The sequence below is a fragment of the Oryx dammah genome, unplaced genomic scaffold, assembly GCF_014754425.2.
Source record: "Oryx dammah isolate SB20612 unplaced genomic scaffold, SCBI_Odam_1.1 HiC_scaffold_18, whole genome shotgun sequence".
In the NCBI taxonomy this organism is placed as follows: Eukaryota; Metazoa; Chordata; class Mammalia; order Artiodactyla; family Bovidae; genus Oryx; species Oryx dammah.
In genome coordinates this window covers 44,996,072-45,014,360 of record NW_024070202.1, presented here as the reverse complement: position 1 = coordinate 45,014,360, position 18,289 = coordinate 44,996,072, and the positions used below count along the sequence as shown (strand labels likewise).

The 18,289-nt window shown below is 37.3% G+C and overlaps 1 protein-coding gene across 1 annotated transcript in view; it reads left to right on the top strand.

The window, feature by feature from the left end:
- The window catches only part of DNAJC2 (DnaJ heat shock protein family (Hsp40) member C2), a 31,973-nt gene that overhangs the window by 10,721 nt on the left and 2,963 nt on the right, over nucleotides 1-18,289 (top strand). Inside the window, exons 4-15 of the mRNA XM_040260769.1 lie at nucleotides 3,693-3,791; nucleotides 4,729-4,870; nucleotides 6,368-6,448; nucleotides 7,359-7,424; nucleotides 7,745-7,836; nucleotides 7,914-8,035; nucleotides 8,432-8,581; nucleotides 15,218-15,306; nucleotides 15,381-15,450; nucleotides 16,861-17,045; nucleotides 17,672-17,772; nucleotides 17,893-18,000. Of these exons, the coding sequence (XP_040116703.1) occupies nucleotides 3,693-3,791; nucleotides 4,729-4,870; nucleotides 6,368-6,448; nucleotides 7,359-7,424; nucleotides 7,745-7,836; nucleotides 7,914-8,035; nucleotides 8,432-8,581; nucleotides 15,218-15,306; nucleotides 15,381-15,450; nucleotides 16,861-17,045; nucleotides 17,672-17,772; nucleotides 17,893-18,000 (1,305 nt within the window). The remainder of the gene's footprint in view (nucleotides 1-3,692; nucleotides 3,792-4,728; nucleotides 4,871-6,367; nucleotides 6,449-7,358; nucleotides 7,425-7,744; nucleotides 7,837-7,913; nucleotides 8,036-8,431; nucleotides 8,582-15,217; nucleotides 15,307-15,380; nucleotides 15,451-16,860; nucleotides 17,046-17,671; nucleotides 17,773-17,892; nucleotides 18,001-18,289) is intronic.

Below are 18,289 nucleotides of genomic sequence, written 5' to 3'. Positions count from 1 at the left end.
CTACAAACATAATCTCTCATGAGAGAAATCAGAAGGGTAGCCCCAAGTGGTGGGGGGTGGGACTTGACTGGAAAAGAGGGTACAGGGGAACTCTGAGTGATGAAAACAATATGTATTTTCCTTTGATTGGTTGTTAAGCAACTGAATACAATTTCACAACCTTTTGAATGGAGTACTTAAAATATGAACACTTTATTCTATGTAATAAAGTAGATCTGATTCAACAAACCAAAAAAAAAAATGACTTGAGTATTTGTATATACATACACTTGGACCTAGACAGAAATAAAAATTGTATTAATAGATGTGAGAGCAAGATCACTATCAGAACAGACGGCTGGCACCTAGAGCCCTACCATCAGGAAGTTCATTGCCTGCAAAGCTATCATGTTACCTTCTCCTCCCTGCCCCACCCCTGGGGTTTTTTTTCTGCACTGCAAGGCATGTGGCATCTTAGTCCTTTGATCAGGAATCAAACTCAGGTCCCTTGCAGTGGAAGTGTGGAATCTTAACCACTGGACCACCAGAGAATACCTCTGTTACCTTTTCTAAAGGAGAGAAAAAATAAAACATTCAATTCACATATTTAAAAAAATATCACTGAGGAAGATGGAAGGACAAAAGTAGATAATATCTTAAAATGGATTTATAAGAAGGAAAAACATAGTATTCTTAAGTGGAATTTTTTTCAAATGCTTAAGGAATTGAAAATTCTCATGCTGAACATAAACTGTTTTAGGAACAATTCATTTCATGACTGTTAACGTAATCCTAGTATGAAAATGTGGCATTGAAAGGCAGAATTTATGGAAAAGTCAGTGAAAAGTTCTTGGTTGCCAGGGGTTGAGGGATTGAGCAGAGATGAATAGGTAGAACGCAGAGGATTTGGGGCAGTGAAAATACTCTGTATGTTATGGTGGATATGTCTTGTCATGCATTCATCCAAACCCACAGAATATCCACCACCAGGAGTGAAAACTGTGGCTTTTAGGTGATTGTGAAGTGTTAGTATAGGGTCATCAGTTGTAGCAAATAGTGGGCATTCCCTGCTAGTCCAATGGTTAGGACTCAGCACTTTCATTGCCAGGGCCTGGGTTTGATCTCTGGTTAGGGAACTGAGATCCTACAAGCCACATGGTGCAGCCAGATTTGAAAAAAAAAAGCCAGATGATAAAAAAATAACAAATGGACTGCTCTGGTGGGAGGAGTTGATAAGGAAGGGCAGAGGGTCTATAGGTCTGTTAATCACCCTCTTAATTTAGTTGTGAATCTTAAAACTATTCTAATTAAGTTTTTTAAATGTGGCCAGAAAAGCTTTAAAAAAAAAAACCTACAAATCTCATCTATGAATGTATTGAATAATACCAAAAACAAAAACAGTTAATAGCAAAATGAATTCAATAATATGTTAAAAGAATACTGCCCATGAATATTACTCTTAAGAAATATGTTAACAAAGCTAAATCTGCTTATATTTTACATAATATTATCAATATATCAATGTGATGTCCTAAGAAGATAGTGAAAGTACATACAGTACAATTTAATATTCACTCCTTTTTGAGAAATAGAACTTTGAAAAGAAATAAAATTAATTCCTACATATTTCAGATTTCACTGCCAGCAAACTTTTAACTGTGTGATATTCTCATAAACACCCATGAGGGAGTCTGCCAATGACTTTTATGCTGTTTGGAAGTTTGGGTCAGTCAATTAAGATATTAAAGGAGAGAGAACTATTAGAAAGAAATATATTATTTATAGGTAATATATGAAAGTGAAAGTCGCTCAGTCATGTCCAACTCTCTGCTACCGCATGGACTACACAGTCCATGGACTTCTCCAGGCCAGAATACTGGAGTGGGTAGCCTGTCCCTTCTCCAGGGGAGCTTCCTAACCCAGGGATCAAACCCAGGGATCAAACCCAGGTCTCCCGCATTGCAGGTCGATTCTTTACCAGCTGAGTCAACGGATCTGTCTAAAAACTAAAAGAGTTGAATTAAGTAGCCAAGTGCAAGAAAAATAAACAAAAATAATAGTTTCTGGAAGGTACCATCAAATATATTAGAAAGATAGAGTCATTTTAAAGATAATCCCATGACAAGAATAGCCAGAAACAGACCTTGGTAAAATTTACTGCGATAAAGGAAGCCTCACAAATTAGTAGAGAAGGGAAGGATTATTAGATAATATTAGGACTTTGAAAATTAAATAAGCCTTTCAATTTTGACCATAGAAGATACTCAGATAGAAATATATCAAACTTCTGAAGAATGAAGGACCTCCTTTATAAGTACTGTAATATAATATAAAGGAAATGATCAGTAAATATGAATTAATGAACTGAATGTTTTTTAAAAACACAAGAATGGTCACAGCAGCTGGGGAGAACATTAGCATCAAACAGGATGGACGAGGATAGGCAGCATACAAGCACAGGCTCTGGAGTCAGGCTGCCTGGATTGGAGCCCGATCTGGCCAGGGCTTTGGACAGGTTGCATAGAGGTAAAGTAAGTGGTATTTAACCTCCTTATGCCTTATTTCCTCATCTGTAAAATGGAGAAACTAACAGTACTTTTCTCAGAGAGTTACTGAAAAGATTAATTGATAAATAGTGCTGGCACCTATTAAATGCTTAATGGATGTTAACAGCTAGCCATTATTCATTGTAAAATGACTCACAGACTAAGAAGAAAAACTATGATAGCTCTATATTACTCCATAAGTAAAGGATGAAAGATAGAAACAACCACAAAAATTTTTTTGATCTCCTTGAGCACCAGTGATAATGATGTTTTAAACGACTGGATCAGTGCTGTTGAGGTTGTGGTGAAAAGAATGTTAACATAGGGGTTGCAGTGGTATAACTTTTAGAAAGGGACTTGTTCATACATTTCACTCACTGATATACTTCTCTAAGTATATTCTGAGATGAAAGAGTCATAAATATGAAAAAATACTTCTGTACAAAATGATGCATATTGAAATAGCTTATAGTAGTGAAGAATTGGAAACAGTCTATAGTAAATACCCAACAGTAGGGAAATAGTTGAATAAGTTATGATAAATCTACTTGAAATACTGTACTAAATAGTTGTTAAAATTTTCTGAAGCGTTTGCAACTGCCTGGAAAATGGAACTGCTGTAATGCTTAGTTGAAAAAAATCACAACTTAAATTGGTATATATAATATGATTATACCTACATTTTTAAAGGTATATGCTTAAGGGCGAAAAAGTCTGTGTGGAAGTACACCAAAATTTTAATAGCAGTTGTGTTTTTGGGTGCTGGCACTTTGGCCAGTTCTTGAAGTTATTTCAGGGTTTCTCAGGTGGCCCAGTGGTAAAGAATCTGCCTGCCAGTGTGGGAGACACAAGAGGCGTGGGTTTTTGCATCAGGAAGATCCCCTGGAGGAGGAAATGGCAACCCACTCTAATAATCTTGCTGGAAAATCCCATGGACAGAGGAGCCTGGCAGGGTGCAGTCCATGGGGTTGCACAGAGTTGGACATGACTGAGCACACACACACTAAAATTATTTCTCTGTAATTTCTTTTTAATAAGCATATGTTTTACTGTGGGAGAAAATATTTTTAAATTAATATTATGCTTTTAAAAATGGCTCTGCTTAACTGAACTTCTTTTTTAATTTTGATGACTAAAAGGACAAGTTATCCAAATCTTACTTTGTAGATAAAGCAATGGTTTTAAAACATCACCCAGACAAACGGAAAGCAGCTGGTGAACCAATAAAAGAAGGAGATAATGACTACTTCACTTGCATAACTAAAGGTAAGAAAGCGGATTAAGAGTTGGGAGTTTTTAATAGTGAAGATTATTTATTAATTGTTTGGATTGGGTTTCCTATGTAGACTGGAGTTCATTTATACCATAACATTTAAAAACATTTTTAGTTAACATCTGGTTATTTGTGGTCATCTCCCCCAGAGCCTCACTTTATAAAGTGAGCTTCTCCCAACCAACAGCATCAGCAATACCAGAAATGCAGCTTGTCAGAAATGCAGAAGTTTTGGCCATGCCCCAGACCTACTGAATCTGCATTTTTAACAAGATCTGCAGGTGATTCTTACAAGAAGCTTATCCTGGAGTTACTTCATATAAGTGCTATGTTTAAGGTTGAGACTACTAAGATCTTTTTCAGTTTCAGACACTTTATGGAATTAAATTGTTCCTCAGATATTTTGCTTATTTAAATCAAGAAGTTGATTCTATCCTAGTAAAGGACCCACAACTGTCAGTGGCTATTTACATAGCCATATCCTCATAAGCAAATTAATAGAGACAACCACCATTTCTAAATGTTTCCTTAAATGTGATTTTTTATTTTGATGCTAATTTTTTTAAAACTGTATACACACTCTTCAAACTTATCTTTTTTGGCTCACTCTTGCACAGTGCTCAGGATGCCAAAGATCCTTTGTTTTTTTTTTAACAGCCTTGGGATCTAACAGTTAATTTTCTAGCTATTTCTTTTTCCTCGGTCATGCTTTCTTCAAGATTGAGTGTTTACTGTTTTGTCCTTTCTTTTCCAGAGGAGATACTTACAGAAGTTTTTAAGTCCAGTTATAACCAGTAGTGCCCAAGCTATTACTGAAGTCCTCCCCCTCCCCATAAGCACATACAACTTTTAAGTACAAAAAATAATTTTATTTTAAGGAAAAAAATGTAGCCTTATGGTGATATGACCTTTGATTTTTTTTTTCTTTAGCTTATGAAATGTTATCTGATCCAGTGAAAAGACGAGCATTTAACAGTATAGACCCTACTTTTGATAACTCAGTTCCTTCTAAAAGTGAAGCAAAGGACAATTTCTTTGAAGTGTTTTCCCCAGTGTTTGAAAGGAATTCCAGGTGAGTTACGGCATTCCCTTGTGATCATAATGCTTTACTGGCTGGCTTCTTATAGTTCCAAGTTTCTATTTTTTCCCTCTAATAATAGTTTGGTTCTCTTCTTCCTCCTCCTTTACAATATTGAGCTCCTCTGGTGAACTTACTATAATTGTTTATTTTATTCTCTAAACAGTTCTTCCTTCCTTTAGTTAAATTAACTCAAAGGACATTTTTCTTTTAAATTTCCTTTGGGGGAAAGAATAGTGATTGACTTTATGTAGTGCGATGCTGATACTTAGGTGACAGTGATTTCCCATTTTCTCCTTCCCCTTTGTTAACAGGTACACTTGGTCAGTTTTCATTTAGGAAAAACTTTTATTCTATTTTTGAGCATCTGGTTATCATAAGGTTCTCTGACAAAGGCTGAATTTATATTTAAGATTAAGTCATATGTAATTTATTTAATTAAAATCGGTTTCAAATTGTGTGAACCAGTAATCTACATTTTTTTGCTTCCATCTGAACTGGAAGGTTTCCTCAGAGCACATCTTAGCTGCATATTGGAATCAGCTGGGGAGCTTGAACAGTTCCTGATGCCTGGGTTCCACCTGGAGAAACTGTGATTTTAATCTAAGTGGTTTGGAATGACTATAGGCTTTTTAATGCTCGCAGGCGATTTTGATGGGTAGCTAAGTTTGGGAGAAGGCAATGGCACCCCACTCCAGTACTCTTGCCTGGAAAATCCCATGGACAGAGGAGCCTGGTGGGCTACAGTCCATGGGGTCGCACAGAGTTGGACACGGCTGAAGCGACTTAGCAGCAGCAGCAGCAGCTAAGTTTGAGAAACACTTTGATTAGTGGTTTGATACAGCCTACTATTTCCTACACCCTTTCTCCTTACCTTTGTTTTGTGGTTTAAACAAAAAAAAATTAAGGTTGTTAAAAAGAAATTAGTGTATTGTATTCATGTGTGTGTGTGGAACAGTGCATCAAGTTGGAAAAACAGGTCAGTAGCAGTCTCAGGATCCTTCCAGAGTTGGTGGGTGAAGTGCTAAACCTACAAGTCTGATTCTTAAGGGGGAGGTGGTAGAGCTGAGGAGGTGGAAATCTATTCCCTCTGAGGATTCATGTTTCTTAAAATGCTCAGCCTCACTTCTGTACTGCCTGTACTGCAAGACTAAGTGAGCTTGAAACGCAGCACTAGAGTCTGTTTTTCCTGGCCACCCTGGCATCTTCCACAACCTTGTAATTTACAGAACTGAAGATAAGCTGAGAGTGAGAACACTGTTCCATTGTTTTATCCTGCACCCCATCCTCCCCTTGCCCTCCCTTTTACTGCACCTGTATTGCTCATCACAGCACTCCTGATCCCCCTGCTCTATCTCTTAGTCACGGAGGACATAGGGCAAGGAGATTGTAAGGGATTGATAAAAACTTTTTTAACAAATCACTTGTTGAATGTTTGTACAAAATGTTTGTACAAAATGTTTTTAGCTTTTCTTTTTTTCAATATTTCAGGTGGTCAAATAAAAAAAATGTCCCTAAACTTGGTGATATGAATTCATCATTTGAAGATGTAGATGCATTTTATTCTTTCTGGTGAGTGAATACATTGTTTCTCCAGTGCTTTCATTTTTTTAAGAAAAGTATTCAATAAGTACTTGATTGACTTTTATAAATTAATTGATGGATGGGGAAATCACAGAACCTTCACTGAACAAAAGGAGGACTCTCTTAAGAAATCAAAGTTTCCACAGAATGCTGTATTATCCCCTGTGTAATATTTAGGTTTTTATGATTATTTTTTCAATCTGTTTTCTATCAACCAGATTTCTAGATGTCAAGCACACTATAGCAATTTAAAAAATGAAAAATAAGGAGTCATTTAAATTCAGTAAAAAATAATTTTTCATTTATTTTTTAAAGTTATTTGAATATATGACAAAGGAAGACTGTGGTCTCTTTAACTGGTTCACTAATTTTAACACATATTGCTCATTTTCTACTTTTATATTATGTATGCTATATTTTCTCATTAAGTATCTGGTAAATATGAAAACAAAATCACTGTAAAACAGAAACGACAAATTTAGCTCTGTCAGTTGTAGTTGCTCTTACCTTCGGAAAATACAAACCAGGTAAAGTAACCATTACTAGGTGACCTTAAAACTTGACAAACCTAGTGGAGGTGAAGGCAGGGACAGCTTGTAACAAGTCCCAGTCAAGAGTAAAACCTGATATTCAGAAGAGATAGCAGGAAGCTGGATTTTGATTTGGGGCCGATAAGTATTTTAGACTTTGACTACAAATACAGCATCATTTTAAAAAGAAGAAGAAAAAGACTTGAGTATAGTGTGATTTCAGTATCAGAAAAGAGGGGAGGGATCTATTAAACTCATCCACTTGTCATTAAAGTTTCTTAAAAAATTTATGCCCCTAACTTAATTTTAAAAGGAAGATATTTTTCATTTGTTTTAGCTTGACTTTATTTTATTTCTATTTATATTAGGTATAATTTTGATTCTTGGAGAGAATTTTCTTATTTAGATGAAGAAGAAAAAGAAAAAGCAGAATGGTATGTATGTAAATCATTGATAAGACATTTCTTTGGTTCTTTGGTATTTGTGATGATATAAAAATGCACCGTGTATATTTTCTTTCACATTTGTCTGTGTATCCATTTTAAATGACTTTTTTGATATTTTAGGATCCCATCTCACAAGTTAAGCTTAGTAGTGCTAAATATGATATGCTAATGAAATTACTTATGAAATTGTCAATAAAGCTCAAGTCAGCAAATTCTTTTTCTTCTGGTTGCTTAACTAGTTTTATTTATAAAGTATTACCATACCATCTATAAGCAATAGCTTGTCTCCAATATTTCCTATTTAATAGCCGTGACGAAAGGAGATGGATTGAAAAGCAGAATAGAGCAACAAGGGCCCAAAGGAAAAAAGAAGAAATGAACAGAATAAGAACATTAGTTGGTAAGTGTAACTGACGAATTTTTAGAGTTCTTTAATTAAATGTTAGACATTCAAAAGATTTAACTTTTTTTTGGTAGATAATGCATATAGCTGTGACCCAAGGATAAAAAAATTTAAGGAAGAGGAAAAAGCCAAGAAAGAAGCAGAAAAGAAAGCAAAAGCAGACGCAAAACGAAAGGAGCAAGAGGCTAAAGAGAAAGTAAGATGACATTTGATAGAGTTGGACTTTAAATGTTCATAATATTGTCAGGCTTCAGATCTATTTTAAACACTGAATCTGTCAGTAGAGAACTAGGTGCTACTATGAATGAATCATGGCACTTGGCACAGTTGATAGAAGGATCTTCTTTACCACCAAATTCTTACTGGGCAAAAACATGATGTCATATAAATTTCTTAATACTACACTTATTTCTAATATGTCTGTTTTACATTTCTATAAATTTTTGTAGAACTTTACCATCTGCTTTTCCTTCAGTCTTGATAAGTTGATGTTTACCTTTCTGTAATACAAGTTACTAAAAATTGTATTTTTTTAGTAAGGTTATAGAATATTTAAGAAGTCTAATTTTATTATGAAATAATTTTATTAAAGCAAAGACAAGCTGAATTAGAAGCTGCTCGGTTAGCAAAGGAGAAAGAAGAAGAGGAAGTTAGACAACAAGCATTATTGGCAAAGAAGGAAAAAGATATCCAGAAAAAAGCCATTAAGAAAGAAAGGCAAAAACTTCGAAACTCATGCAAGGTATGTCCTCTGATTGAACAAGCACTACATACAAGTAAATCAGATTTCTGTTTAAACTTAAAATATTTCTATATGATAAAAATATAATTAAACTACTATCTGCATTTTATCTCAAAACATAAATGTTCTAAAATTCACTTTTTAAAAATTTCACACTTGCATATTCAGTATGCAACTCTGATAGGGTTGTGTTTTGTTTGTTTTTAAAATAACCATTTTGCCTTTTTAAACCTTCAGAAAGAAAAAAGCTTATTATTTTAATACATGTCCCATATTCAGATCGTCTTGATTATCTTAACATCTTTTTGTACTTGTTCAAATTAGGATCTAAATAAGAGCAACAGTGTCAGCTGTGTATCTCCTGGTTGTGTCTGTCACAAGTCCCCTACCATCACTATCTTGCCCCCTTGCCCCAGTTGGAGATATTAGATCATTTATTCTAAGAATTCGTCACAAATTGGTTTTGTCTGGTTGCTTCTTTAATAGTGTAAAATTAATTTTTATCACAGAAAAAGTTCTTTTAGAAGTTAAACATGGGTTGTTTTTAAAGATCTAAAAGCTTTCATTTTTGTCTAAATAAAGGGATATTATTTAGTTCAGTGCTGGTAGTTTGTGTTCAAACACAGATTTTACTAAAAATATTGACTAAAAAGGCCCAAAAGTTTTCAAATGTAGTTTTGTCCAAGAGATGGTCTTATGTTTTAAACTGGTAAAGTTAGAGGCCAGTATTATTTCATATCTCACAGCATCAAATGGATAAATTAATGAAATTCCAAGCTAGAGATTGCCACACCATATTACTACACCATTGTAGTTTAATTCAGCAAGTATGTTCATGCTTACTATGTACAGAAAACTCGTTCATGTAACTCTCCAGAGGCTCCAGACACTAGAATATGTATTCTAATATATGGCATCTTAAATCTTCACTTCATAAAATTGAAATTAAAACTGCCCCATCACTAGGCTTTGAAAGACATTTAATAGAAATACAATCTGACTCGTCAGACTTTTGACAAGCGGAAAAACTAAATAGAAAAAATGAAATATTTTATTCAGATTTCACCTAGAAAATTATATTGAGAAGAATGCAGTGTATTATAGTTGTTGAGAGCATGGCCCCAGGGCTAGCAGCTTAGATTTGAAGTCATTCTCTACTTCTATGTCCTGGCTGTGGTTCTTAGGAGGTTCCCTCAACCTATTTGTGTCTCAATTTCCTCACCTTTACAGTAACTGAAATAATACCTAGAAAGAGTTATGAAGATGATCTCATTCACATGTAGTACTTGTTAGATTTGGCATAAGGAGAACTGAATCAAAAACTTTAAAAGTTAGTTAGAAAATAAAAAATTTTAAAAGTTCTTAGAGATGGTACATAAAAGAGGGTTAAAGTTCTGGCCTTTGGTAACTTTATATTATTGCTCCTTTCCAGCATAAGTTCTTTTATTCACTCATCAGATATCTGATAGGCACTAAGTATGTGCCAAGCAGTTACAACTGATGTTGATATCATGAAAAGACAGTCTTTGCTTTCAGGAATCAACTAGTTAATGATGGAGAATGACAAGAAAACAGGCAATTGAAATACTTAAAGATGAGTACCAGGTTGAAAAAGTACCAAACAGGTGGTTAAGGAAGGATTTTTGGATCTAGTGGGATTTAGTCAGGTGAAGCAGTGTGTATATGGGATTAGATGAGAGAGATCAAGGAGCCACTGACACACCCATACAGGAGGTTTGATGAACCAGAGGTAGCTGAAGGAGAGGTTGGGTCTTAAAGGACATTGCTAGTCTAAATCTGATCCTGAGTCAGTTTTGCTCAGGATGCCAAGAGAACACAAGAGGCCGAGAGACAAAAGTCTTTTGCATAATCCAGGTGAGAGGATGGGCCTTAAACTGGTAGAGATGGTGGAAACAGAAGGTAGATGACAAGAACCAACATTTAGGAGGTAAGATTGGCTGTTGCCTGTTGGGTATCGATATTGATTATAAGTTGGAGGAAGGGTTAATACGTGTTCTAGTTTCTTGAGTGGAATATTAGATGGTTTACAATATTACTCAATGAAATAGAAAACAAAAAGGAAGAGGAAAGGGCTTAGGAAAAATTATTTCAGTTTCGGGCATGTTGAGATGAAGATACTCAGTAGGTGACTTTGAGGTACAAGTCTGGCATTTAGCAGGATCATCACAGAGAATAGATGAGACTCCCAGGGAGAAAGAAGAGAGCAAGGAGTGTAGAGATTGGACCCTGGCAATCACCAATACTTGGCAATCACCAATACTTAAAGTATGGATAGAAGGGCACTGATGGTAAAATAATGATAACACAGTCTTTGCTTTCAAGATCCACTAGGTAATGATGGAGAATGATAAGAATACAGGCAATTGAAATACTTAAAGATGAGTACTAGGTTGAGAAAGTACCAAACAGGTGGTGTTAAGGAAGAAAGTGAAAGTGAAGTCGCTCAGTACTGTCTGACTCTTTGCAACCCCATGGACTGTAGCCTACCAGGCTTCTCTGTCCATGGGATTTTCCAGGCAAGAATACTGGAGTGGGTTGCCAGTTGAAGGGAGGGAGCAAACAACAGGGAAGAAACAGCCCCACCCATCAACAGAAAATTGGATTAAAGATTGACTGAGCACAGCCCCGCCTGTCAGACCAGACCCAGTCCTTATCTGCCCCTGCCCTGACAGTCTCTTGTCAGAAAGCTTTCTTCATAAGCCTCTTATCCTTATTCACCTGAGGGAAGACAGAATGAAAACCATAATCACAGAAAATTAACCAAACTGATCACATGGACCACAGCCATGTCTAACTCAGTGAAACTATGAGCCATGCCTTGTAGGGCCAGCCAATACGGACAGGTCATGATGGAGAGTTCTAACAAAGCGTGTTCCACTGGAGAAGGGAATGGCAAGCCACTTCAGTATTCTTGCCTTGAGAAGCCCATGAACAGTGTGAAAAGGCAAAAAGATATGACCCTGAAAGATGAACTCCCCAGGTCAGTAGGTGCCCAATATGCTACTGGAGAAGAGCAGAGAAATAACTCCAGAAAGACTGAAGAGACAGAGCCAAAGTGAAAAAACACTACCCAGTTGTGGATGTGACTGGTGTTGGAAGTAAAGTCCGATGCGGTAAAGAACAATATTGCATAGGAACCTGGAATGTTAGGTTCATGAATTAAGGTAGATTTAAAGTGGTCAAACAAGAGATGGCAAGAGTGAACGTCAACATTTTAGGAATCGGAACTAAATAAAATGGATGGGAATGGGTGAATTTAATTCAGATGACTATTATATCTACTGCTGTGGGCAAGAATCCCTTAGAAGAAATAGGCTAACCCTCATAATCAACAAAAGAGACCAAAATGCAGTACTTGGGATCAGTCTCAAAAATGACAGTGATCTCTGTTTCCAAGGCAAACCGGTTATTCAGTATCACAGTAATCCAAGTCTAAGCCCCAACCGCTAATGCCAAAGAATCTAAAGTTTAATGGTTCTATGATGACTTAAAAGAGCTTCTAGAACTAACATCCAAAAAAGATGTCCTTTGCATCATATGGAACTGGAATACAAAAGTAGGAAGTCAAGAGATACCTGGAGTACCAGGCAAGTTTGGCCTTGGAGTACAAAATGAAGCAGGACAAAGGCTAACAATTTTGCAAAGAGAATGCACTAGTCATGGCAAACACCATCTTCCAATAACACAAGAGACATCTCTACACATGTACATAACCAGATGGTCAATACCAAAATCAGATTGATTATATTCCTTGCAGCCGAAGATGGAGAAGCTCTATATGGTCAGTGAAAAAAAAGACTTGGAGCTGACCGTGGATCAGATCGTGAATTCCTTATTGCACAATTCACACTTAAATGGAGAAGGAAATGGCAACCCACTCCAGTATTCTTGCCCGGAGAATCCCACGAACAGAGGAACCTGTGAGCTATAGTCCATGGGATCTTGAAGAGTCAGACACGACTGAGCAGCTATACACACACAGGGAAAACCACTAGACCATTCAGGTATGATCTAAATCAAATCCCTTATGATTATACAGTGGATGTGACAAATAGATTCAAGGGATTAGATCTGATAGAGTGCCTGAAGAACTATGGTCAGAGGTTCGTGACATTGTACAGAAAGCAGTGATCAGGACCATCCCCAAGAAAAAGAAAAGGCAAAATGGTTGTCTGAGGAGGCCTTACAAATAGCTGAGAAGAGAATCGAAAGTCAAAGGGGGAAAGGAAAGATATACCCATCTAAATGCAGAGTTCTAAATAGCAAGGAGAGATAAGAAAGCCTTCCTTAGTGATCAGTGCAAAGAAAGAGAGGAAAACAATAGAATGGGAAAGACTAGAGATCTTTTCAAGAAAATTAGATACCAAGGGAACACTTACATGTAAAGATGGACTCTATAATAAAGGACAGAACTGGTATGGACCTAATGGAAGCAGAAGATACTAAGAAAAGTTGGCAAAAATACACAGAAGAACTATACAAAAAAGATCTTCATGACCCAGATAATCACTATGGTGTGATCACTCACCTAGAGCCAGACATCCTGGAATGTGAAGTCAAGTGGCCTTGGAAGCATCACTACGAACAAAGCTAGTGGAGATGATGGAATTCCAGCTGAGCTATTTTAAATCCTAAAAGATGATGCTGCAAAAGTGCTGCACTCAATATGCCAGCAAATTTGGGAAACTCAGCAGTGGCCACGGGACTGGAAAAGGCCAGTTTTCATTCCAATCCTAAAGAAAGGCAGTGCCAAAGAATGTTCAAACCACCACACAATTGCACTCACGTGAGCAAAGTAATGCTCAAAATTCTCCAAGTGACGCTTCAACAGAACATGAACCAAGAACTTCCAGATGTTCAAGCTGGATTTAGAAAAGGCAGAGGAACCAGAGATCAAATTGCCAACATCTGCTGGATCATAGAAAAAGAGAGTTCCAGAAAGACATCTACTTCTGTTTACTGACTACGCCAAAGCCTTTGACAGTGTGAATCACAGCAAACTGGAACATTCTTAAAGAGATGGGAATACCAAACCATCTTACCTGCCTCCTGAGAAATCTGTATGCAGGTCAAGAAGCAACAGTTAGAACCAGACATGGAACAGACTGGTTCCAAATTGGGAAAGGAGTACATCAAGGCTATATATTGTCACCCTGCTTATTTAAGTTATATGCAGAATACATCATGCAAAATGCCAGGCTGGGTGAAGCACAAGCTGGAATCAAGACTGCCAGGAGAAATACCAATAACTCACATATGCAGATGACACCACTCTTATGGCAGAAAACAAAGAGGAACTGAAGAGCCTCTTGAGTAAAGCGAAAGAGGAAAGTGAAAAAGTTGGCTTAAAACTCAGCGTTCAAAAAACTTAAGATCATGGCATCTGGTCTCATTACTTCATAGCAAATAGATGGGGAAACAACAGAAACAGTGACAGACTTTATTTTCTTGGGCTCCAAAATCACTGCAGATGGTGATTGCAGCCATGAAATTAAAAGATGCTTGCTCCTTGGAAAAAAAGCTGTGACCTACCTAGACAGCATATTAAAACGCAGAAACATTACTTTGCCAACAAAGGCCCATCTAGTCAAAGCTATGGTTTTTCCAGTAGTCATGTTTGGTTGTGAGAGTTGGACTATAAATAAAGCTGAGCGCCAAAGAACTGATGCTTTTGAACTGTGGTGTTGGAGAAGACTCTCGAGAGTTCTTGGACTGTGAGGAGATCCAACCAGTCAATCCAAAAGGAAGTCAGTCCTGAATGTTCATTGGAAGGACCTACGCTGATGCTGAAGCTCCAATACTTCGGCTACCTGATACAAAGAACTGACTCATTGGGAAAGGCCCTGATGCTGGGAAAGATTGAAGGCAGGAGGAGAAGGGGACAACAGAGGATGAGATGGTTGGATGGCATCACCAATTTGATGGACATGAATTGAATAAGCTCTAGGAGTTGGTGATCGACAAGGAAGCCTGGCGTGCTGCAGTCCATGGGGTCGCAAAGAGTCATACATGACTAAGTGACTGAACTGAGAGGAAGCAGAAGCCTAGGGAAGTGTCCCAGTAAAGAAGCATTGGAACCTTAGCACCAGGTTGCATGGAGTAAGGGAGCAAATAATGGGAAATGTATCAGCAGCAGCTTAAAGCAGCATGAGAAGTACGTTCCACTTGTTTATCCAGGCACATCATGACATTCCATCTTAAGTATCATCTCTAGTCAGCAGGTGTTGCTGAACTTCCTATTCCTTAACACATTGTTTTTTTATAGTTGTTTGGTGCAGACATTAGATAGAACAGGCAGCCTAACAAAGGGATTTTGTTGTGAAGAGTGTCTTGATTCTTCAGTGGTTCTGTGGGGAATCGTTGTTTTATAACATCCGGAGGTCTTCTGCACCATCACGTTGTTTCTGTTTTGCTCCATCCATTTCCTGATGCCTCTTTATTGCTGGCTGGCCAGGGAGAGCCTTGGGAGCTGCCCTGGGAATGTGGTTGGTGGTGGTCAGAAGGCAACATGTTCAACTAAGAACTTCTCAAAAACTTCAAGCTTTGTAATTGTGTTTATGGATGTCTTGAGTGCCAGAAGATAGAATATGAAAATGTTTGTGTTTATACTTCTAGACCTGGAATCACTTTTCTGACAGTGAGGCAGAACGTGTTAAAATGATGGAAGAAGTGGAAAAACTTTGTGATCGGCTTGAATTAGCAAGGTATAACTATAGAGCTGCTGTTGAAGTCTTCTGCTGGGCTTAGGATAAAGTTTCATCCCCTTTTTTCTTTTAAGTTTACAGTGCTTGAATGAAACACTCACATCATCTACTAAAGAAGTAGGAAAGGCTGCTCTGGAAAAACAGGTAATCGTTTCACTTCTACCTGTATTTAGTGCTTAATTCTGCCTCAGTACTGCTCTCACCTCAGTATTCCCCCACCTAACATGGAAGTTACTGTAGGGGCAGAAAGTCTCTCATTTCTCTGGGTTGATGTAAACTGGATTTAAGTATTTATGCTTATTATTATATATATTTGTTTGATTTGTGGTCATCTAGCACATTAATCATAGATTTTTCAGAATCAGTTAAAAACTGTGTTAATTCCTTGAGCAAATTTTTGTAGGATAATAACATTTAGAACCAAAAGAGATTTTTATTCTGTCTAGTCTACACCTTTTATTTTACAGATGAGGAAACAGGCCCAGAAATTCAATTCAATGCAACAAGTGTTAGTACCTGCTATATATAACCCTGTGCCTAGGTGATGTGGAGAGAATCTTATGATATCTATTGCTGCCACAAAGTTCAGGAACAGTAACACTAAAGAGAAAAGGCCTAAGGATCAAAAGATGCAGGACCCCCAGAAAATACTGTCTGTAGCTTAGAGAGGAAGTGCCAGCACTAGGTTGGAGCGGTCAAGGAAGCTCAGTGAAGGGTTTGAGCCAGTTTTGAAGGGCGGCATTGTTAAATGAAGGTCAGGGGAACAGCATGAACACAAAATACAGGTAGGAGTAGAAAGTTTTGGGTGGGGAGTGGGAGATTAAGTTGGTTAAGAAGAGTAGCGCCAAATTAAGCAGGATTTGAATACCAAGATGACTAGTTTCCGTAAGCACAGATCTTTTGAATAGCACACAGTTAACACTGCTATTAATCTGGCATTTGCAGACAAGAGGCATTGGATGAGTGTAAGTGACTAGTGTAAGAATCTCACTTGGAGGACTTGGACTATGATGATGGGAATCACTGAAATCTTTGGGACTTGGTGACTTGTTCTAAGGGACTGAAGTGGGAAAATGAGTCAAAGATGACTCCAAGATAGCAGAAGCAACATCAAGTAAAGGCATGTGTTTGTTTTTGTTGTTTCACTTGTGCATGTTTGAAGGTACACTGGAAGTGACAGTGTAAAAGGCAGAACTTAAAGATTAAACAAAGGGCATTTTGCTGTGCTGCTACCTTTTTATAAAGAATAAATGATAATATCTGCAAAAGAAAGGATAGATATGAGCTTTGAAATTGCCTTGTGGGTAACCCTTGACTGTAGATTTGACAGGTAGTGTCCACAGCAAATAGATATCATGTGACAGGAATACAGTGTAGTTTAGGCTGAGGCTGGATCTTGGTTCCTTGAAGCAGATATATGCAGCCTGGCTGGGGCAGTATAGGGTCCTTGTCTGGATGATGCTGAGGGTCGAGAACCACAGGGGCCCAGCAAGAAAGAGAGTTCAGAGTAGTAAGATGCTTTAAGTCCCTGACTTACCTATGATATTTGTGTAGATAGAAGAAATAAATGAGCAAATTAGAAAAGAGAAAGAGGAAGCTGAGGCTCGTATGCGACAAGCATCTAAGAATGCAGAGAAGTCAGCTGGCGGAGGTGGAAACGGAAGTAAACATTGGTCAGAAGATGATCTGCAATTACTCATTAAAGCTGTGAATCTCTTCCCTGCTGGAACAAATTCAAGGTATTGGTTCTAATGACGCTTCTCTTCACTGGGGCCTCAGGATTATGTAGACAAGCATCTGAAATAGCAGCATATAACAGCAAGTTTCCAAAGATATGCTTGGGTCTAGATGCTAAATTCTGTGCCATGGTGGAAAATGTAAAAAGCAGAGTGCATTTTGAACCTGCTAGTCTTAACAGCTTACACCAGCACACATACAAAGATCCATACATACAGCAGGACGCTTCACCAGTTTCTCAGGAAATTAAGGATCAGGAAACATAAACTGACTGTCACGTTGGCTTATTCCATTGTGGCTTATACTAGGCACTAGGTTTTGTGTTCCATGGTTTCTCTTTAGTCTTAATTCTCCTTTATTACTTCCCACCTCAACCTGGAGCTTAAAAGCATGTATCCAAATGGCAGTGTACACAAATGTGTGCTCTTATTTCTGTTGATTTTTTTACATGATCTGTAAGATTATACACAGCTGATTTAAACACTTAAGTCCAGGCAATAGTAATAATTAGAGCACCAATTTAGAGCTAATTCTTTAGATGTTATAGCTAACCCTTCTGCAGTAAAAATGTAGGATCATTCTGAATTTTGTTTTGTTTTTCTTCTCATTATTATATCCATTTTTCTAGATGGGAAGTTATTGCTAATTACATGAACATACATTCTTCTTCTGGAGTTAAGAGAACCGCCAAAGATGTTATCAGCAAAGCAAAGAGCCTTCAAAAACTTGGTGAGTTGCCAAATCAGTTTCTTTGCTACCTTAGATACGTATTTTTAAAGTAATCTATGCAATTTAATGAAAGACTGAGATGAACTGTATTATATTAAAAAAAATTTTTTCCCTTCTCAGACCCTCATCAAAAGGATGACATAAATAAAAAGGCTTTTGATAAATTTAAGAAAGAACATGGCGTGGTGCCTCAGGCAGACAATGCAACACCTTCAGAACGATTTGAAGGTAATGAAATTTCATTCTTCTGAGTAGAAAATGCTAATCTTGTGTCTATCTGAGAATATACAAGATCTAGGGCCTACATGCAGAATGACTGGAAAATAAAGCATTTAGCGGACTAGAAAGTGTAATCTTTAGGACTGACTGACTTCAACACCACTGAGAACTGCAGTTCTTCCATTTCATATGCCACGAGGGGAGGGGTGTGTTTGTTTTGTTTAATGAATTTTACAAATCAGTATTAAAGGATATTAGGACGATTCAAATTTAAGGTCTGTAACTAACTTTTTTATCA